Genomic DNA, 23,532 nt, shown 5'->3' with positions numbered 1-23,532 from the left:
AAGTTACTGACCCTCTTAGCTACCTATTGATACTCTGCCAGTGTAATAGGGCTCTGCTGTCTTTCATGTATTTTTAAATAATATGTGGATGAAATTTATCAGAATTGCATTTTATTCCTGGATGTATAAATTTCTTTATTCATCTCATTTAACATTATCAAGTTTACTTCCTTCATTGTCCTAGTAAATAACAAACCATGTTAATGTTTTAATGTTTCCACCATCTCCCTATGGTAATGTCCACGGGCTTCAATACTGCTGACAAGCTTATTTTGTGGCACTTCATCAAATGTCTTCTGAAATATATGTAACATCAACGTCAACTCTCTGCAGAAATATCCAAATAAAGAAAATAAAATAAAGTTTTTCTTTTTAGCATTTCCAGACCGGCTTTTCTTTTCTAATCCTCCCTTGTCTAAGTGACTGTTTATTTGGTCTAGGTAATTCTTTTTTAGTACTATTCCACTGAAGTTAGACGGGATCACAGTTCTCATGAAAATAAGCCGGAAAAGAAGTTAAATTTTAGAATGATACTTCAATGATTTATTTTCAGAAACTAATTGAATATGTTATATTGATTAAAAATAGATCACTGAACATTTAAGTTGAAAAACCACACATCCAAAATATAGAATATACTACTGAAAAAGTATTTAATATAACATTTGCAGCAATATAATAAGAAAGCAGTACATCAGCCCTGTTGCATGATCACACAATTTCATTAAAAGGGACAATTGCCTTGGATAATTTAATTCCCATTCTGAAAATGGGCTGTGAGGAGAAGATAAAAATATGTTGTAATCCAGCACAAGTACAACCTTTTGGTAGATATGATTCAGGAAATATCACAGTGAGATGGTCAGGACAAAAATACAGAACGTATATTATTTGAAGCAGTGAATTAAAAGTTCTGTGCATAATCATTGCATAAAAAGTGATAAAGAGTTTCAAATTAGGTAACTAATGTATTTCTATAGCTAATAACATAAATTTTATTAAAAACAATAGAAATCATCTGCTTTTGGAGAAAAATATTAAACTTCATGACAGTTTACTATGGCTTACTAATTCCTAAATCTGGTAAACCTGTGTCAAAGCTCAGTCTAATTGATCAAAGCCATTTTCTAGCTAACTTTGCGGTCTAATTTTGCCCTGCAGACTATATGAAAAACTACACCTTATATGTTTACATGACAAGAAACTTAATTGTTTGCAAAATTAATTCAAGGCAAAATATTATGCATGGATGGGATGTTTATTAATAATAAAACTATTAATAAAATATTGAAGATTTACTGATTTTTAGTATGATAACTTGTAATAATAACATGCAACTTGAACAAAATCTGGCAATATACTTGTGCTGTAAATTAGTAATCAGTTGAAACATTCAAATAATTATTTATAATTTACAAGGATTAACAAGGACGAATTGATGCAAATTATTTGAACATTATGAAAGCCTGTAGTGGAAAAAGGATGTTTCCCATCCGGTTTGTTGTAATGTAGCATAATGTTATTCACATGACAATAATATTTATTGCGAAATACATTTCATTATCAGTAATCGACTTTTCTGTCGATCATGTCAATAACAGTCACAGTCGAACAAAGTAATCAAATGATGCCGTGTCCATACCTGTGAGGAAATGACCTATTGCCCAAAACGTAGATTAATGTAATCGATAATTTTCTAAAAGTAGATATTTTAATTAGAGGGTTTTATTCAAGCACCCATTCATGTACTGATTTTAATTAAATTTCGCGGCGTATAACTCTGCAGACCACTTGAGCGAAACTCATAATGCGAAAATATTAAAAAGTAACAGGTTGCTACGTGAGTGTGCTGACGAATTACAAATAAATTTAAACGCTCGCCGTAAGTCTTAACCTGGTTAACGGGATTGTAATGACAGCTTCCATGTTTGCAGGACAAACCCTTGTTGTGTTCTATGATGCTTCCTCAACCTTGTGAACAGACGATTCGCTTCTGAGAAACACTCTGCAAACCTATCAAAGGGATATCTCTCCGCAGTGAGAAAACATTTTTAAACTAAAATGAAAACGTAATTATTTCGGACAGGCTTCATCGAATCCTTGATTCACAATATACTGCAATCCCTGTGTACATTGCGACGATCCCTCAGAGAATGCCTCCCGTCTAAATGGATAATAAGGATTGGGAAGGGAAACGGAGATAAATGAATCAAAAGTAACGCTAACGATTGCACCCTCAGGGCAAATAGGACCTTTTTTCATAAGAGTGAGTTTTTGATCTGAAACTCCAACACATTTACTGCAAATTGATTTTCTTCTCAGATTGCCTCACGACCTGGGCTGGTCTACAATTTCCTGAATGGAGGGGTTGAGCACGAAAAAAGGTTGGAATCAAGTTACATGTCAATCAAACGGATTTTCGGCGCTTTGATCCAATCGGATGCGGACCAGGCAAGATTAACTACAATTCCCATCATTCCTGAAGGTGGGCTCAAGTGATACGTCAATCAAGAATGGAACAGTCCAATTAGGTGCCAAGTTCCAGTCTGGACTTCCGGTTGGTGAGACTTAGACCGTTAGCGCAAATTTTCTCAGTGCGAGTGAGGCATGGCACCTGTATGAGGGACATCTGGTTGGACAGCTCTTATCATAAATGCCTTGCTTGAAAATGTTTTTAAATGTAATTAAATACATATATTTATTACAAGGTGATAATTCCATTACAGCAATAATTTAAGTTTTGTTTTCTCGAGAGAATAATTTTGAGGACTGGGGAAGAGGCGACGGCAAGGTGTCCAGTTTATATATAAAAATAAAATTTGGGAAATCAATACATGATGAAGAAGTTTAATTTCCGCAAGGTGTTGGACGGTTTGACAGCGGCGTCTTCGCCGGCTCACCCAGGCAGCGGTGGACTCGGATCCGGGGCAGGGGGCAGTGGAGGCGGTGTCAGTAGCGGAGGAGGCAGCGGCAGTAGTGGCGGCGGCGGTGGTACCTCGGGAGGAGGGAGAGGTGGAGCTGGGGATGCGGAAATACCCGAGACTCTCACGTCGGATCACTTCCAGATCTGTAAGGTAATGGAAATAAACATCTTTAGGGGGAAAAAAGGTGCAAGCAAAGAGCGAATGGAATGCACTTACTGTGGACACGCAATTAAAATAAGGTGTATTGATCTCAGTGTGACTTCTAGAGTCTGAAATCACGGTTTAAAACTTTTACGTTAAGAACTCAATCAAAATTTTTTTCCTGTTAATACCGAGTCGTAATATTGAAGATGAATGTGAGAATTATTGGTAATCCTGAGGGACTGATTGTGTGAAAGTCGAATAAATTTTCACAGACTATTAAAGACATAAAATGATTAACATGAAAAGCATTATAGATTATGCTAATCATTCCTGAAAAGGATGAGAAAGCATAATTTTTTCTTTTAAAAGAAAGAATTTATTGTACTTGAATCACCACAAATCGTAATGAGGGAATAAATGAATAATGCAGATCTCTTTAAATTTAAATTATCCGTAAGTTAATCGAAGTCAAATAGTACAACAGTTTGCATTGCATGTAAAATCCAGTTCAATTTATGAAATATACTTGAAGTCAATGAATGTATCCTGCATACATGCAGTGATGAGCAGGAGGTGAAAGTGCCAGAAATGTTTCACCTTAAGAAAATAGTAGGAAGAGACAACTTGTGCTACATTGACTCGATAAAATAGCATGAAATTACTTAAAATAAGCTTAGCATTTACACGACATGACCTTTCTTTAGGTATATATGTTTCAAATTAAAATACAAACACAAATTGAAGTAAGCAGTATGCTTAAAGAATTCAAGGACAAAATGAAAAAGGTGTTTATTTCCCCCATATTGTGAAAGGACTTAGTCTGAGGAGAAATCACTCAGAAACACTTAACTAATCAAAGGTATAATATTCCTTGATGTATTTGAAATGCATTATTCTTGGTTGCAAATAATGTAGCTTCTGTAAGAGAACTATACATGAAATAGCTGATGTTAAAATTTAATAGCAGTCACTAATGATATTAAATTATTTTGAAACTTGAAATAAATATGCAAGGTATTTCTTGCAAAAAATCTGTTAAAAGGTTTTCAGTAGATATTTTACATTTTCTTAATTTTCAAGATGCTTTTATATGTAAAGATAAGTTTACAAAAATTAAATTTGTAATCATTTCTGTAGACTATGTAAAGGTCTAACGCTATTTCTAGCATTATTGTATAGTTTATAACAGCAATGCGTGGAATATGAGTTCTTTCCTCCTTGTAGAATAAATGATGCAATGATATTGAGCTTCTGAAATGCTGAGGACCAGTTGTACGACCAAGTACATGTTACTTACAGATCACCATATGTAAACTGCAATCCAATTAAAACATCTTCGTTGTAGTTATGTTGCACCAGAGGGCAATCTTGGTAGGAATTTTCTTTTCACTTGGGCAAAGTAAGTTCTCGGAAAGTAGACATAATTCTATGCATGCTGTAGTGACGCAGCGATTGATTTGATAGCCTTACAAAGATTATCATGCTGTTATTTCATGCTATCATGTAGATAATTGCTGAGAATCTCAGAATTTAACTGTAAATCATTCATATTCTTATGCCAGGAATATTAGACATACGTTTCAAAGATATTTTAGAAAATAACTAAGCAACTAAGTGTAACAGATTTGTGTAGCGATGACCATTATTTTCTTTAGACTCTTGCCTAGTGTATGAAATCTGATGAGTTATTTCTGTATTTTAAGAATGTTATGAATTCTGCAAGTCTCAAGTACAAGAGAGCAGTTTAAAAGTCATGTGACAGATAGTGGGTTAGGTTGGGGGATGGGTAGTGCAAGGATACTCAAAGTTCCAAAAGATTGGTAGCTTGCTAAGACAAGATTTCTTTTTCCATTTTAAATCCTGTCAATTTACACATATCATTGACATCTGTGCTCCAGAAATCCACATATTAAAATGCAGTTTAATGAACTTAAAGTTGGTCAATTCGCTATTAACATTTCAACCCTATCTATGTCTTCTGAACAAGTTCTGCATGTGGAGGGCCTAACCAGCAATTTAGAAGTCTGCAGATATTCTTCACTCAAGTTTATTCTAATTATTTATTGTGATGCATTCTTGGTGCTGGTGGATTACCTGATTCCTGATTACATGTTCGTGGTCATGCATATTCTTAGAGTTTAATGAAGTATGCTGTTGAAAGATTATCTAAGCATGAAGCAAAGATTAGGTTTTTTGAAAAGCTTGAATAACCAGTTGAATATTAAATATGAGAAGAAGTGATTTATTGTTTTTTAAGCATTGAAGTGAGAGACTGCATAACTAATGAGCATTGCTGATTTAAGAAATTGCTGTCTTTTTAATATCAATCATTTCATTAATTTCTCTTTTAGGTTTATGGTTTCAGAGAAAAACAGTTCATTTTTTAATGCACTTTCTTGGGTTATGTTGTCATGCAAACAGTATCTAGAGTACTGCCTTTGAAAACTGAGGTGGTAATTGGTAAAAATGTTTTGATTGTCAATAAAATAATATACAAAGTATTAATATTTAACAAAATGAAAGGAAAACCTGAAGGCTGGTGCTGCAGGTCCCTTTCCAACAAAAACAACAAATTTAAGGGAAGGGCATGAGAGAAGCATGCTATTTGGCAATATAGTTCAGTTGGTTGAATATTCTACACATTTAATTCCCTAGTTCCAAGTTGGACATAAGACTGTGTACAGCGAGAATCTAGACACTGTATGAATCAAAGACAAGACTTATAAAATAGAGAATTATCAATGACTTCAGTTTAGATTTAAACTACTGAAACCAGAATGAGAAAACTATTCAGTTGTTATTTCCTAGTATAGAAATGATCCTTTCCTGTGATTGGGTAACAGTCAGTTTAAAATGAGGCTTAAGTGGAAATGATGTGATTTATTTTATCACATAGTCTCTGAAATTAAAATTTTGCTTTAACTCTTAGAATTCAGTTATTTTTTTACTGTTATGATTCATTAATTCAATGTATTGGCCAAAACTAAACCTCCTTTAGGGCATGAGATATTCTTGGAAATCTCAGAATTAGTGTATCAGCAGGATTGGTACAATGATACAGACGTTTCACCTTTCTCAGTTTTGTGTTAATTATTTTCTAGATGTTTTGTTTACATATATTCCCAGGTGATATTAGTAAATGTTTCAGAATTCCTATAACAAACAGATCTTTCCAGGATTGGAAAAAACTTCTTGTTTTTATTATTGCCTCAACTTTCAGGAGTTAGCAATATAATCATCATCTGAACACTTGACTAGTACTGTTGATGGTTTTTTTGGCTTCATAGTTCCAGAGACCAGATTTTGACTCTCACTATCTCTGTGGAGTTTCTAGGTTTTCCCTGGGTGCTCTGATATCATCCCCATCCTAAGTAATTGCTGCTGGTTGGCTACTGTGAATTGCTTCTTGCACAGATGTGTGGTAGTGATAATAGACGTGTGAGAGAATGGGTTGCAGGTAAACAACTGGGACAATGGAACACTCAGAGCTGGCTTGGACTTGGCAGGCTGAATGGCTGCTTTTTATACCATGGGAAATATGAAATGGTGTAGGTATCTAAATGCATAAGAAACTGAAATAGGATTTTGAAACTTGGTTGTATTGCTTCCACGGAAATTTAGTGTTGCATTGTGTGAAACATGTGAGATTCCTATGCTTATGAAATAATTCTCACATTACAAAATGTTAATTTTAAAATCAATGGTGGGCAAAAACATATATTTCACATGAATAACATTTATGTATTTTTTTATCAGAAAAAAGTTTACAAAACATTTTGTGCTGTGGCTATTGTGACAATGTCACGGACGTTAGATTATGAAGTTAGATCTAGATCATGTGTTTTGATCACAATTAGATCAAGTAGTAAGGAAGTGAGCTGAAAACACATTTAGTCAGCAGGATATTTTGGAGGAGCCCTGGGCTCAGCTAACTTGACATGTCTTGCTGCCTGTGATTCCTACCACTGTGCATTTTAACAGGCTAAGCAAACTGTCTCTCCATACTTAGAAGGTGTAGGCCTTGGGCAGCATTCTACTGAATCCCTGTCCCATAACATCTTGACAGCCATTGACAAGTGAAAAACTGGAGGTAGCAAATTTTATCTGATATTCACACACATTTAAATAAAAACAAGATTACGTTAAATAATCTTAAAAAATGAACTTGTAAAATTATTTCTTCATGTTTAATTTTAATGGAGGAAAATTAAAATAAAATTAAGCGAGCTTGCCTCTTTCATCCTAATATCCAGACTGGAAATTCCCAGTCAAATTGTGTTGCTGTCTTACAGAGGTGTGGCTGGTATAACACTAGAGCAGGGATTCTTAACGTGGGGTCTACGGCATATAAAAGGTTGGGAGCCACCCTCAGTAGAGAATCAAGATTCTTCAGCAAAATGGTAGTGAATCCAAGCATAATTGAGTTCTGCCTCTGGAGTCCATCTTAAGTCTAGCAACAGAGAAGAGTGGCAGATGTTGTAGCATTTGCTGCTCCGCACGTCCTGGACTTTCAGGTGGATCCATGTAAAAATGGAAATTAAAATCTGGAATTGCTGAACTCTGCCAGTTCCCTTTAGAATCACCAGCCATTGTGTGATTTAATGTCAGACTTATTTTGTTTTGTTTACTGATTGTGTATTACTGATTTGTTTATTGGACTTGTGTATTTTTTTGGAACTGGACACTCAACCTGATGATCCTGTCTTTAGATAAGATTGACAAAAGAAACTAAAAATAATGACAAACTCACTTAATAGCAATTTAATAATAACAATTTGCTCCACTTATAAAGCTGTTCTCTCATTAACCTCAACTTTATCCTAGTGAATCTAAAATTTTTAATATTTTGTTAACTAAGCATACAAAATTTTGCTTGTATTAACAGTGACTACACATCAAGGTCTGATTTGATTGTTTAAAACTTTGGCGTCTCTTATTAACATAAGAAATAGGTCAGAGCACCTCAGCCTATTCTTCCATTCAACCCCACTTTTTTTGGTGATCCCTGTAACCCTTTACTCTTGGGGCGTTTGTTTCTTCAGCATAGGGGCTCTTAAACTTTTCTATGTTGGGACCCAGTAGCAATAGCTTCTCCAACATCCATCTTGTGCTTCACTACGAAAATATTTTCCAGTTCTTGGCATCTTATATGTTTGCTGATTGATTCTCGAAGTTTCCATGACCTAATTACCATTTATTGCACTAATGATATAACCAACTAGTAAACAGTTAAAATGTTTACTAGTTGGTTATAGTGCTTTCACAGTTGGAGATTGTTCCATTTAGGACTCAATTTAATACTTTATATGTGAACTCTATTTGAATGAAAACTTGAAACATTATGACTCAGTTGGAGCAATATTTGGAAACCCTGGATTATGAAAATCAAATGAATTTAAAAACACAAGTATACTGAATTAATTAAGAATGAATTTGTAAACCAAGTATTTCAGTGTGATTCTTTGAAATTTGTAGTGAGGAGGTCCATTCTTTGCTCATAGAAACATAGAAAACCCACAGCACAATACAGGCCCTTCGGCCCACAATGCTGTGCTGGACATGTACTTACTTTAGAAATTAGCCAGGGTTACCCATAGCCCTCTATTTTTCTAAGCACCATGTACCTATCCAGGACTCCATTCCACACGCTCACTACTCTCTGCATTTATATATATGAAAAAACTACCCTTGACATCTTCTCTGTACCTACTTCCAAGCACCTTAAAACTGTGCCCTCTTGTGGCAGCCATTTCAGCCTTGGGAAAAAGCCTCTGACTATTCACCTGATAATTGCCTCTCATCTTGTACTCCTCTATCAGGTCACCGCTCATCCTCTGTCGCTCCAAGGAGAAAAGGCTGAGTTCACTCAACCTGTTCTCATAAGGCATGCTCCCCAGTCCAGGCAACATCCTTGTAAATCTCCTCTGCACCCTTTCTATAGTTTCCACATCCTTCCTATAGTGAGGCGACCAGAACTGAGCACAGTACTCCAAGTGGAGTCTGACCACGGTCCTATATAGCTGCAACATTACCTCTCAGCTCATAAACTCAGTCCCACGATTGATGGAAGGCCAATGCACCATACGCCTTCTTAACCACAGCCCTGGGGAAAAAGCCTCTGACTAACCACATGACCAATGCCTGTCATCATCTTATACACCTCTCACTATCGGGTCACTATGGGGTACCTTATCAAATGCCTTGCTGAAATGCATATACGCAACAACTACTGCTCTACCTTCATCAACGTGTTTAGTCACATCCTCAAAAAATTCAATCAATCTCATAAGGTACAACCTGCCTTTGACAAAGCCACGATGACTATTCCTAATCATATTATGCCTCTCCAAATGTTCATAAATCCTGCTTCTCAGGATCTTTCTCATCAACTTACCAACAACTGGAATGAGTGGAATGAGCTGCCAGATGAAGTGGTAAATGCAGGTTCACTTTTAACATTTAAGAAAAACTTGGACAGGTATATGGATGAGAGGTGTATGGAGGGGTATGGGCCAGGTGCAGGTCAGTGGGACTAGGCAGAAAAATGGTTTGGCACAGCCAAGAAGGACCAAAAAGCCTGTTTCTGTGCTGTAATGTTCTATGGTTGTATGGTTAACTGTAGTAAGACTCACTGGTGTATAATTTCATGGGCTATCTCTACTCCCTTTCTTGAATAAGGGAACAACATATGCAACCCTCCAATCCTCTGGAACCTCTCCCGTCACCATTGATAATGCAAAGATCATCACCAGAGGCTCAGCAATCTCCTCCCTCACCTCCCACAGTAGCCTGGGGTACATCTCGTCCGGTACTGGAGACTTATCCAATTTGACGCTTTCCAAAAGCTCCAGCACATCCTTTTTCTGAATATCTATGTGCTCAAGCTTTTCAATCCGCTGTAAGTCATCCCTACAATTGCCAAGATCCCTTTCCATAGTGAATATTGAGGAAAAGTATTCATTAAGTACCTCTGCTAGCTCCTCCGGTTCCATACACACTTCTCCACTGTCACACTTGATTGGTCCTATTCTCTCATGTCTAATCCTCTTGTTCTTCACATACTTGTAGAATGCCTTGGAGTTTTCCTTAATCCTACCCGCCAAGACCTTCTCATGGCCCTTTCTGGCTCTCCCAATTTCATTCTTAAGCTCCTGTCTGCTAGCCTTATAATCTTCCAGATCTTTATCATTTTATATTTTTTTGAGCCTTTCGTAAGCTTTTCTTTTCTTCTTGACTAGATTTAATAATAGCCTTTGTACACCATGGTTCCTGTACCCTACCATCCTTTTCCTGTCTCATTGGAACGTACCTATGCAGAATGCCACACAAATATCCCCTGAACATTTGCTACATTTCTGCTGTATATTTCCCTGAGAACATCTACTCCCAATTTATGCTTCCAAGTTCCTGCCTGATAGCTTCATATTTCTGCTTACTCCAATTAAATGCTTTCTTAACTTGTCTGTTTCTATCCCTCTCCAATGCTATGGTAAAGGAGATAGAATTGTGATCGCTGTCTCCAAAATGCTTTCCCACTGAGAGACCTGACACCTGACCAGGTTCATTTCCCAATACCAAATCAAGTACAGCCTCTCCTCTTGTAGGCTTATCTACATGTTGTGTCAGGAAACCTTTCTGAACACACCTAACAAACTCCACCCCATCTAAACCCCTTGCTTTAGGAAGATGCCAATCAATATTGGGAAATTAAAATCTCCCACCATAACAACTCTGTTATTATTACATCTTTTCAGAATCTGTCTCTCCATTTGCTTCTCGATGTCCCTGTTACTATTGGGTGGTCTATAAAAAAAGCACCCAGTAGAGTTATTGATCCTTTCCTGTTTCTGACTTCCACACACAGAGACTCAGTAGACAATGCATTCATGACTTCCTACTTTTCTGCAGCCGTGACACTATCTTTGATCAGCAGTGCCACACCCCCACCTCTTTTACCTCCCTCCCTGTCCTTTCTGAAACATCTAAAGCCTGGCACTCTAAGTAACCTTTCCTGCCCCTGAACCATCCAAGTCTCTGTAATGGCTACAACATCATAGCTCCAAGTACTGATCCACGCTTTAAGCTCATCTGCTTTGTTCATGATACTTCTTGTATTAAAATGGACACATGTCAAACCATTGGTCTGAGCGTATCCCTTCTCTATCACCTGCCTATCCTCCCTCTCGCACTGTCTCCAAGCTTTCTCTATTTGTGGGCCTCTTCCTCCGTCTCTGCAGTTCAGCTTCCACCCCCCAGAAATACTAGTTTAAACTCTCCCCAACAGCCTTAGCAAACCTCCCTGCCAGGCTATTGGTCCCCCTCAGATTCAAGTGAAACCCGTCCTTTTTGTACAGGTCACGCCTGCCCCAAAAGAGGACCCAATGATCCAGAAATCTGAATCTCTGCCCCCTGCTCCAATCCCTCAGCCACGCATTTATCCTCCACCTCAGTCTATTCCTGTTCTCACTGTCATGTGGCACAGGCAGTAACCCCGAGATTACTACCCTTGAGGCCCTGCTTCTCAACTTCCTTCCTAACTCCCTGTAGTCTGTTTTCAGGACTTACTCTCTTTCCCTACCTATGTCATTGGTACTAATATGTACCACGACCTCAGCTGTTCACCTTCTCACTTCAGGGTATTGTGGACATGATCAGAAACAACCCAGACCCTGGCACCTGGGATGCAACCTACCACCTGTGTTAATTTCCCACGTCCACAGTATTGCCTGTCTGACCCCCCTAACTATAGAGTCCCCCATTACTGCTGCCGCCTTCCTTTCCCTACCCTTCTGAGCTACCAAGCTACCCCTCTGTGCCAGAGGCACGGCCACTGTCACTTCCCCAGGTAGGCTGTCCCCCCCCAACAGTACTCAAACAGGAGTACTTATTGTTAAGGGGGACAGCCACAGGGGTACTCTCTAGTATCTGACTCTTGCCCTTCCCTCACCTGACTGTTACCTACTTATCTGTCTACTTGCCTATAGCTCCTCTCTATCACCTCCTCACTGCCCCTGATCAGATGAAGGCCACGTTTTTGATTTGTGCATTTATTTTTCAGTTGTCAAAGTTAAGTAAATTATATTTGCATCAGTTGCTTATTGCAGCATTTTTGATAAAGAATGAGATATCTTCTGGCTTGAGATGGGCTAGCCAGAATGCTCTAATTTCTTTGCTTCAAAACATATTGCTCAGTCAACTTGCACTGATGCCAATACTTCCACATCTTCCCTTAAACTTTATCCATCTCACCTTATGCCTCTAGTATTTAACATTTTCACACTGGGGAAAAATATGCTACCCTATCTATGCCTCTCATAATTTTATATATTTCTATCAGTTTGTCCCTCACTCTCCAGCAATCTGAGCAAAACAATCCAAGTTTGTCCATCCTCTCCAAATATGTTGTCCTCTCCAGTCTAGTCTATCTACTCTTCAATAAGGTTCAATAAGTACGTTAAATGTTAGAGAAATGTAAACAATATACATCCTGAATTGTTTTCTTCACAAACATCCACCAAAACAGAGGAGTGCCCCAAAGAATGAATGACAGTTAAATGTTATAACCCCAAAGACCCCCTCAGCTCATCTCTCCCATGCACAAGCAGTAGCAAGGCAATGACCCCCCCCCCCCTCCCACCAGCAACAAAAAAAGCATCGGTGCCCTCAACCGAGCACTCAAACGTGCAGCAAACCATCAATAAAGACACAGACTTGCAGTTACCCCAAAGACTACTCGTTCACCTGTTCACTCGTTCATATCACAGTCTCTCTCTCTCCCCTCCCCCTCCCCCTCCCCCTCCCTCTCTCCCTCCTCCCCCTCTCTCCCTAATAACAGAAAAAGTGGTGTCCCCACCTCACAGCAAGAAGGGAGACATAATAAATAACTCACTGATTTACGATGTTAAAAGTCTGTTGCGTTGCTTTTTCTGAGCTCTGCGCCCAAAGAGTCTCGTCTCTGGACACACAGCCAGTGGCTAAACTGCTGCTTCCGATGTTCTGTGTACTCCTGCGGCACCTCAGTCAGGGGCACCAGCCTTGAATCAGCCCGTCTCCAGAGCCGTGAAAATCTGGCACCCTGAAGGCACACTCGTCTTCCAGGCCGTGTCCTTGGGATATCAAAGAGCAGCAGGTTATGAGGCCCTGAGAGCAGGCCCCATTCCCGCAAAGAACTGAAGTCAGAGTGTAACTCCAGGTTAGGGTCTCCAAAAGAATTTTGAAAAGGAAAAAAAAGATATCAAAGATAGAAATAGAGCTATTTCTGAAGATGCAAGCAAAGGAGTCGCCATTTAGTGCCCTCTTGACTTTACTCCGCCGTTTTCAAAGGTTTGTCTTTCCTACTTATGTGATTCACAATACTCCATATGTGGCCTAACCAGAGTTTTATTTAGTTGCACCATGACTTCTTGACTTTCCCAATTAAGGCACGCATGTCATACATAGTCTTTATCACCCGTCCATTTGTGTTGCAAATTGTAACCCAAGATCTCCCTGTGCATCAGTGCTCCTAAAAATCCTGCCTTTTATTGTATACTTCCTTTTTACATTTTGTTTCCCAAAATGCAACTGCAACACTTGACATTTGTCTGCATTAAACTCCGTCCTCATTCATTGACCTTCAGCCGAAGGAAGGGAGCTCATGCTCTGACACCACACGTCTACACAGATGCACAATTTCTCTCGCTGTCTAAAGTGCTCCTTATTCTTACACCCCTTCATGCATAAGCATTTTTCTCCACATAGACTTACACAGTCTCCACTATTTCACTCCCACTCGCTCTCTCCTAAAACTGTCAGATTATATAAATCATTTTGTCTGCAAATGCATTACTGTGAAGACATTGATTAAAATAATCTTTTCAAGTTGAATTTTTAATCTATCTCAATAGTAGAAAAGTCAGTTGGCATTCTTCAAATTAATATTGCAAATTACAACTGTGATTAAAAAATTTTGATTAGGGTGAAACTTATGAAACTTTTTGCACAGTGGCAAATCAGATAGAGCTGACTCTGCACAGTTCCTGTAACCCAGCTTTGATCTAATCCTGGGTGCTGTCTGTCGAAATTGCACAATATACATGTGACCAAATCCCAAATGTGTAATGTTAAGTTAATTGACTACTGTATTTTACCACTAGTACTGGGAGGAGGGACAGGTGAGGTGGTAATTGATGGACATGAGGAAAATAAGTGCACAAGTCGGATTGCTCTGAGAGTGGGCAGAGACTCAGTGGATTGAAAATAAGTTATGATCTGAAACTAATTGAAGGTATGATCAATGTACAAGCAGATGGAGTTGCTATATGAAGAAGTAGCACAGACATAGTAAGCTGAATGGCCACCCCTGTGCTATAAGAAGATGATCTGTGATTACTGTATTATTTTGTAAAACGTATGTAGAATATTGAATTACAATGTACAGTTTGAATGCTGTAGCTCGAATAGTTTAATATTATTCTTGAGCTTACTGCAATCAATTTCATCTTGATGTTCATTTTAATGGAAGAATTAAAACTTTATAGAAGACGTACAGAATAGCATCTTAAGATTGCAGCTTGATTGATATTTTTTCATGATATAATACTTTAATTTTAAAGGGTTTAGAAGTCTTGAGCAAATTCCAATTTTTAGGGTTAGGGTGGTTAATTAAAAAATATATTTTAATGAAAACAATGGCAGCATGTGACTAAGTAATGTATACCAAAGTTATGAAATATTACAGACTTATTTAGTTTTGCTTTTAAAAGGATTGCATGTATTCAAATGGATACAGTTGTTGCATGTATTTGATAGCACATTTTAGCAAAAGAGAACATTTTTTGTGCTCAGCTGTGGGGTGTCGGATGTGAGCAGGAGAGAAATAACAGGCTTGACTAAAATGAACATGGGAAAAGATTTTGTAAAGTAGTAGTGTTAATGATGAGCATGTTAGTCCAGAAGCAAATTGGGGTGGCGGGGGGAAGCTCTGTATTCAAAAGAGCCCAGAAATGTATTTTTGGAGGTGTTACAACTTGTAGGGATGGAAATTATTATAGAAACGCGAGTGAGATGATAGACATATTTGTTGAGAAAGCCTTCAGTGTTGAAGTTGATGCTTTAAGGAATAGTCAGTAGCAATGGCCTAGAACGATAGTGACCCAGAATTTGGTTTAAGACAGGATGGAATGCAGGGGATCAAGTCTGGATGAACAGGAATTTGTAATGGGTAGAATTTGAGAAAACATTAAATGTTTTGGTAAAGGTAGGGTAAGTCAACACCTGGGTAATATTTTGGAATTGGCAATAAGTATTTGTTGGGATAGTTTAATTTTAACCATAAACAGGACACTAAAATTTTTGTTATCTGGTTCAGTTTAAGTGTCATCCAAGGACTAAAATGCAGCATCTCTGGCTGGAGATAGGAATGTATGCTGACACTGAACCTCAAAAGTTGACCTTATTCCTGACTTAGTGAACAGACAGTTTGATGATAATTGAAAAGAGTAAAATGATTGGGTAGTTTCAGGGTGGTTTTATAACAAACATAAGAAAATCTGCAGATGCTGGAAACCTAAGCAACATACACAAAATGCTGGAGGAACTCAGCAGGTCAGGCAGCATCTATGGAGAAGAGTAAACTGTCAACATTTTGGGCTGAGACCCTTCATCAGGACTCAGCATGCAAGTCAAACAGCCTAGTCACGATTGAATTTAATTCCTCAATTACTTTGAAGACATCTGAAAATTGTTTTCTTGTTTCCTGCCACCCCCCAAGCCTCTTGCCCCTCATTGTCCACAAATGTGATAAACTGAAAATGAGGAAGCTTAACCAAAATTTTTACATAACTACGATGCTTGTGCTTCTTGATTTTTCATGACCAATAAACCTAACTTTCCTTAGCTTTTGTAAGATATTTTCCAACTCATCAGTCAAATCTCTGTTTTTAAGTTCTATTTAAGTTTCATTGCTTTTTTTATTGATTATTTGGTGACATTTCTTGGACATGTCATTTTTATCTCATAACATTTAGATCTACTTACAATTTCTACCTATCGTAATATTTCTACAAATTTTGGTTTCATTCTAGAACCGGTCAATTCCTATCTAATTCATTTCTTTAGAACATTGAAGATTTGGAAGAGTAACGCTTCTTGAATTCCATAAGCAGTTGGGCAATTTCAGGATGGTAGCATAACAATTTGTAAAGAGTAAAGATCTGCCTGAAGGGAGTTTGCAAAGCCAGAACACTGAAGCACTACCATTACAGGTTCCCAAGGCTTACATGAATGCTCTGTGGTTCTCATCCTAAATTCAATAATAAGTCTACAACCTTTAGATACTACTAAGAGGAATGACATACCAGAGAGGAGCCACGTTCACTGGGTCTTCTAGCACTGAGTCTGGTGCTGTGGTGCAGAAGAGCAGAGAGATGAGGAATACTGCAGTGTTGACAGGAGATTCCTTAGTCAGAGGAACAGAGATGAAGTTCTGTAGGTATGTTGCCAGGGTCTGGGATGTCTCGGATTGGGTCCATGGCATTCTCAAGGCCGAGGGTGAGCAACCAGATGTCTTTGTACATATCGACACCAATGACATAGATAGACAAGGTGAGGAGGTCCTGAAGAGAGATTTTAGGGAAGTAGCTAAAAGCTGAGAAACAGATTCCCCACAGTAAGAAAATCTGGATTGTTGCCTATGCCACATGCCAGTGAGGGCAAGAATAGAATAATTTGGCAGGTGAATACATGGCTGAGGAACTGCTGCAGGGGTTCAAATTTAAGGATCACTGGAATCAATTCTGGGAAAGGTAAGACCTGTGCAAAAGGGACGGGTTACACTTGAACTCGAAGGGGATCAAATTTCTTGCGGGCAGGTTGGGTAGATTGGTTAGGGTGGGTTTAAACTAATCTGGCAGGGGAATGGGAACTGGAGTGTTAGAGTGGAAGATCAGGTAGTTGGTTTACAAACGGAGGCACTGTGTAGTGAGACTCCTAGCAAGGAGAAGCTGATGTTAGGGCAGAATAGCAGTCAACAGGATGAGCTGTAATGTTAAATGCAGACAAAATTGGAAAAAAAAAGTGAAGACAGGAGTAAAGGTGTTATATTTGGATGCACACAGTATACGGAATAAGGTTGATGAACTTGTAGCACAGTTACAGATTTGCAGGTACAGTATGATGTTGTAGGCATCACTGAATCATGACTGAAAGAAGATTATAGTTGGGATTGTTCTGATACACATTGTATCAAAAGGGCAGGCAGGAAGGCAGAGGGGGTGGCATAGCTCTGTTGGTAAAATATGATTAAAAAGAGGTGACATAGGTTTGGAAGGTGCTGAATCGTTGTGGATAGAGCTAAGGAACAGCAGGGACAAGAAGACCCAGATAAGAGTTGTATTCAGCCCTGCCCCTCCACAAACAGTAGTAAGGATGTGGTCTACAAGTTACAACGGGAGATTGAAAATGCACGCCAAAAGGGCAATGTTGCGATAGTCATGGGGACTTTCAATATGCTGGTAGATTGGGAAAATCAGGTTGGTGCTGGATTCCAAGAATTTCTAGAATGCCTATGAGATGGCTTTTTAAGAGCAACTCATGGTTGACTCCACTTGATGATCTGGATTGGGTGTTGTGCAATGAACCAGAATTAAATAGCAAGTTTAAGGTAAATGAACCCTGAAATCTGAGAAGGAGAAGCTAAAGTCAGATGTATCAGTATTGTAGTGGAGGAGAGGGAGTTACAGAGGCATGAGAAATGAGTTGTTCAGAATTGATTGGAAAAGAACACTGGCAGGAATGATAGCAGAGCAGCAATGGCTGGAATTCTTAGAAGCAATCTGGAATGCATATGATTTATAAATCCCAAAGAGGATGAAGTATTCTAAAGGCAAGATTACACAACCATGGCTAACAAGGGAAGTCAAAGCCAACCATAAAAGCCAAAGAGAGGGCATAGAATAGACCAAAAATTAGAGGATTGGGAAACTTTTAAATACCAACAGAAGGCAACTAAAATGTGATTAAAATGGTTAAGATGAAATATGAAAGTAACTAGCCAATAATATTAAAGAGGATACCAGATGTTTCTTCAGATTCATAAAAGTGTAAAAGAGAGGTAAGAGTGGATATCGACTGCTGGAAAACTATGCCGGAGAGGTAGTAGTAGGGGACAACAAAAACTGAATAAGTATTTTGAATCATTCTTCACTGTGGAAGACACTAGCAGTATGGTGGAAGTTCCAGGTGTCAGGGGTCATGAGGGTCATGAAGTGTGTGAAGTTATCATAAGTAGAGAGAAGGTTTCTGGGAAACTGAAAGGTCTGAAAGTAGATAAGTAACCTGTACCAAATGGTGTACATTCCAGGATTCTGAAAGAGGTAGCTGAAGGAATTGTGAAGGCATTAGTAATTATCTTTCAAGAATCAGTAGATTCTGCAATGGTTCTCGAGACTGGACAATTACTAATGTCACTCCACTCTTCAGAAAGAGAGGTAGGCAGCAGAAAGGAATCCATAGGCCAGTTAGTCTGACCTCAATGGTTGGGAAGACACTGGAGTCAATTGTTAGGGATGAGGTTTTGGGGTACTTAGAGGCACATGATAAAATAGGCCAAAGTCAGCATGAGTTCCTCAAGAGGAAATCTTGCTTGACAAATCTGTTAGAATTCTTTGAAGAAATAACAAGCTGGATAGACAAAGGAGAATCGGTGGATGTTGTGTTCTTGGATTTTTAGAAGGCCTTTAACAAGGTGCCATACATGAAGCTGATTAACAAGCTACAAGACCGTGATATTACAGGAAAGATTCTGGCATAGATAAAGCAGGAGGCAAAGAGTGGGAATAAAGGGAGCCTTTTCTGGTTGGCTGCCGGTGACCAGTGGTGTTCCACAGTGGGCTGTGCTGGGACTGATACTTTTTACATTATATGTCATTGACTTGGATGACGGAATTGATGGCTTTGTTGTAAAGTTTGCAGACGATACAAAGATAGGTGGCAGGGCAGGTAGTTTTGAGGAAGTAGAGAATCTACAGAAGGACAGACAGATTAGGAGAATGGGCAAGAAGTGGCAGATGGAATACAGTATTGCAAAGTGTATAGTCATGCACTTTGTCAGAAGCAATGAAAGAGTTGACTATTTTCTAAATGGAGAGAAAATACAAAAATCTGAGGTGCATAGGGACTTGGGAGTCCTTGTGTGGGATTGCCTAAAGGCTATTTTGCAGGTTGAGTCTGTAGAGAGGAAGGCAGATTCAATGTTAGCATTCATTTCTAGAGGACTAGAATATAAAAGTAAGGACATAATGTTGAAATAAAGCACTGAAGAGCATGGAATAAGGCACTAGTGAGGCCCCACTTGGAATATTGTGAGCAGTTTTAGGCCCCTTGTCTTGGAAAGGATGTGCTGAAATTGGAGAGGGTTCAAAGAAGGTTCACGAAAATGATTCTAGGATTGAACAGCTTGTCAGATGAAGAACGTTTGATGGCTCTGGACTTGTATTCACTGGAATTCAGGCCATTGAAGGTTGACCTAAATGAAACCTATCTAATGGCGAAAGCCTTTGATAGAGAGGATATGGAGAGGATGTTTCCTATGCTGGAAGTGTCTAAGACCAGAGGGCACAGCCCCAAAATAGAGGGGCGACCTTTTAGAACAGAGATGAGGAGGAATATCTTACGCCAGAGAATGATGTATCTGTGAAATTCATTGCCACAGGCAGTTGTAGAGGTCAAGTCTTTATATATTTTTATATAAATATAAAGGGAAAATGAAATCAGAGGGAAAATGGATCAGCCATGATGAAATGACAGAGCAGACTCTAACAGCCAAATGGCCTAATTCTCCTCCTATATCTTATTGTTTCATGGTCTAAATCACAGATGCTTTGTAATTTTGAAGCTATTATTGGTGGAACAATTGACCATTCTTCCTTTTATTCTGATTGTTGCCTCCCCGGTATCCGTTTCTGGTATATGCAGAAATTATGGATTCCTGACAAGTACATAGCCATAACATTTGGCGATTCTTTGTCCTGACTAAGTTCCTGTACTCCAGTGATCTGGATAGAACAGAGTTGCCATTGAAAATTGAGTAGCTCAAAGGTGTCATAAAACCTAGTGCAGACCTGTACAAGTGTTTTTTGTTGTCAAATGTGAGGCAGATTTTCAGGGAATGTTTAATTGTAGTTCATATGTAGTTCAGAATCAGGTTTAATATCACCAGCGTATGTTGTGAAATTTGTTAACTTTGTGGCAGCAATACAATGCATTATATGATAGAAAAAAAAACTGTGAATAGAGAGAAAATACTGTGAAAGCAGTGAGGCTGTATTCGCGGGTTCAGTGTCCATTCGGAAATCGGATGGCAGAGGGGAAGAAGCTGTTCCTGAATCATTGAGTGTGTGCCTTCAGGCTTCTGTACCTCCTTCCTGATGTAGCAATGAGATGAGGGCATTCCTGAGTGGTGGGGTCCTTGATCATGAATGCCACCTCTCTGAGGCACCACTCCTTGAAGATGTCCTAGATACTGTGGAGGTTAGTGATGGAGTTGACTCTCTGCAGCTTTCTTCGATCCTGCGCAGTAGCCCACCACCCCCACCCCCCACACCAGCAGTGATGCAGTCAGTTAGAATGATCTGCATGGCACATCTGTAGAAATTTGCCAGTGTTTTTGGTGATATACCAAATCTCGTCAAACTTTTAATGAAACATGGCCATTGTCTTGCCTTCTTTGTAGCTGTATTGATATGTTGGGTCCACATTAGATATTGACATCCAGAACTTAAAATTACTCTCTCCACTTCTGATCCCTCTTTGAGGAATGGTGTGTGTTCCCTTGTTTTACCCTTTCTGAAGTTCACAAGCAGCTCTTCGGTCTTACTGATGTTGAGTGCAGGGTTATTGCTGCAATTCCAGGTCTTGTGGCACATGCATGCCATTTTTTCATGAAATCTATTGATCACGGCAAAGCTTTCCTTTCCTTTTGCTTCCTTTTTATGTTATGAAGTGCATTAATTTGTTTAAAAGTATATTGTTTCTATCTCATCCTAGTTCAAGCTTTTACGATTGTTTATGTTTATCGCAATTTAGAATGTCCCTAAAGTCATGTTTGAAGGCCGTAGGCAACTTCCTATGCCAGAGGATTTTTATGAAATAGAGATTAAAGCCACCCATTCATCATGACAAGGATCCATAACTGATAATTGGAGGCATTAAAAATAATTAGAACTGAAATTATTTTCTCATTGAACATATCAGTTATAAGCTTGTATTGAAATGATACTGTTTTACTTCAGGCAAGAACCCTGCACCTAGTTTAGGAATAGTTTGTCAACTTTCTGACTGGCATGGACCATTAATGTTTGTGGTAATGGTTGTGCCAGGGAACCCCGTTGGTGATCTGGAAAAGGGACAGTTGGAAGCAAGAAACCAGCCAGAGTTGATCACCCTACCTTATCAATCGGGTTTAAAATAGAACAGTGATTTATGAAATGTCATGTCAATGAACGCTTTTACTTTTTTCACCTGAGTGGCATACACACTGGTGCTCTGACTGCTTTCTCCAAAGAACAGCCTAGAGTGAAAATCATAATGCTAAAGTCTATTATATCGTTTCCTGTAGCATTCACGTTGGAATAATTTGTGGAAAAATTATTAATGAGCAGGAAATACTTATTGTCATATAAGTGTATTGTGTTCATTTCTGGTTACCTCATTATAGGAAAGGGAAGCTTTAGAAAGGGTGCAGAGGATATTTACCAGGATGCTGTCTTGATTAGACAGCACGTCTTATGAGGAAAGATTGAGGGAGCTCATTGGTGCAAAGGAGGATGTGACGAGGAGAGGCACAGATAGGGTGGACTGCCTTTTTCCCAAGGTAGAAGTGGGTGAGGGCATAATTTTAAGATGTAAGTATAGTGGGGAATTATCAGAGGTGATTATTTTGGAATGCACTGTCAGGAGTGGTGGTAGAGGCAGATACATTATGGATATTTAAGAGCTGTTTGGATAGGTACATGGATGATGGAAGAATGGAGGGCTATGTGGGAAGCAAGTGTTAAATGATCTAGGAGTAGTTAAAAGTTTGGCATAACATTGTGGTATGAAGGATCTATCCTGTGCAATATCATTATGAATGGATTTTAAATCTCTGTGGGAATAGGATAGTGTCTGGTATGCACAAGAAACTTGAAAATAAGTGCTGCATGTTTGTTGGTGACCTACAGCATTGTTTGGTTATTTCTCTGTTTCCTGACTAATTTGTGTGACTCATTTGCAACTGTATTTAATGGAAATACCAAACATATGAAAGATGATACAGTTGGAGTTGCCACAGAGAGACAAACATCAGTGAAAGAAGGCAAGACAAATAAATACTGCTGCTCATTTTAGTAACTCAAACCTAATTTCTGCATGAAAACACTACACTATTAAAAGCAGGAAGAAATCGGTTGCTGAAATAAAGAAGCTGTAGTTAGAGATTGCCAATGATGTCCATGGTAGGAGCAGGAAAGGTGATTCCTTTAGTATATTCGCTTTTGTTTGTTGTGTGTGTTGTTCTAACCATTTTCACTCTGTCTCCTTAAGCATACCCCAGCACATCACTTATCACACCATAGCTGAATTTTTACCACTCCCTTCTTGTCTATGCACTTCCTTGCAAATTAACACAACCCTCACCACTGATGCTTCACCTTTATGAAGCCATGCCTTTCCCAATATAAATATTCTCCGTCCATCTGTTTAACACATATTACTGTCACTTGTAAGCCTCTTCTTTCACTTCATACTGGGGGGGGGGGGGGGGAGAGAAAGCCCAGAACACAAGACAGAGAACAAGAAGTGGCTTTTCAAATGACAGCTGCACACGAGGAGGTGCTGTACATCAGTAGAGTTACTGCATATTTAGTAATTGGAAGAAGAGGACTTCTCAGTGTCTACTTTCGTGGCATAATTAAATTTTAGCAACATAACATTCTTATATTAAGTAAAATACAAGTAGTCCATGAACTCAGTTAAAACTTTTATGGTTTTGATTCATGATTTAACATAACACAGGGCCTTCAAGGTTTTGCTAAAGTTGACAAAGAACAGTGATGCTTTAATGGAGATAGTAATTTCTTCAGACAGTACAGCAGTGGAATCAATTTCAGAGTTTGTGGAATATTTCAAATTCTGCTCAGCTGGATGCAGGCATTCTGCCTAAATGGCCATTAAAGAGGTTGATGGAACTGCAGCAAAACAACATGAACTAAACTTCAGGGCATTGCTTTTTTATCTGAAGATTGGAAGAGAGTATTTCAAGCATGGGTTTTATAGTGTCACAGTCTAGGCAGTGATGCCTTCATTCATAGAAAGTGTGGCTCCCTTCATAGGATATTAAACCTCGTATTCAAATAAATTCAGTCAGTTTTACTAATGGCTAGCATACCATGAACTCATTTTTACAGTTATGCTTTATTTGGTTAGTATTCTACATACCACCTCGTCC

At 38.7% G+C, this 23,532-nt stretch overlaps 1 protein-coding gene across 9 annotated transcripts in view; it reads left to right on the top strand.

Moving 5' to 3' along the window:
• Positions 1-2,586: 2,586 nt before the first annotated feature.
• The window catches only part of stxbp5l (syntaxin binding protein 5L), a 352,686-nt gene continuing 331,740 nt past the window's right edge, over positions 2,587-23,532 (top strand). For all 9 annotated transcript variants that reach the window (XR_012098901.1, XM_073045359.1, XM_073045358.1 and 6 more), the window contains exon 1: positions 2,587-3,074. Coding sequence is in view for 8 of the 9 variants with exons in the window: in XM_073045359.1 (XP_072901460.1) it covers positions 2,835-3,074 (240 nt within the window). In the remaining variant the exon portion in view is untranslated. The remainder of the gene's footprint in view (positions 3,075-23,532) is intronic.

The sequence above is a fragment of the Hemitrygon akajei genome, chromosome 5 (assembly GCF_048418815.1).
Source record: "Hemitrygon akajei chromosome 5, sHemAka1.3, whole genome shotgun sequence".
Lineage (NCBI taxonomy): Eukaryota > Metazoa > Chordata > Chondrichthyes > Myliobatiformes > Dasyatidae > Hemitrygon > Hemitrygon akajei.
Note: the sequence above shows the minus strand (reverse complement) of the source record. Positions and strands in the feature narration are given on the sequence as shown.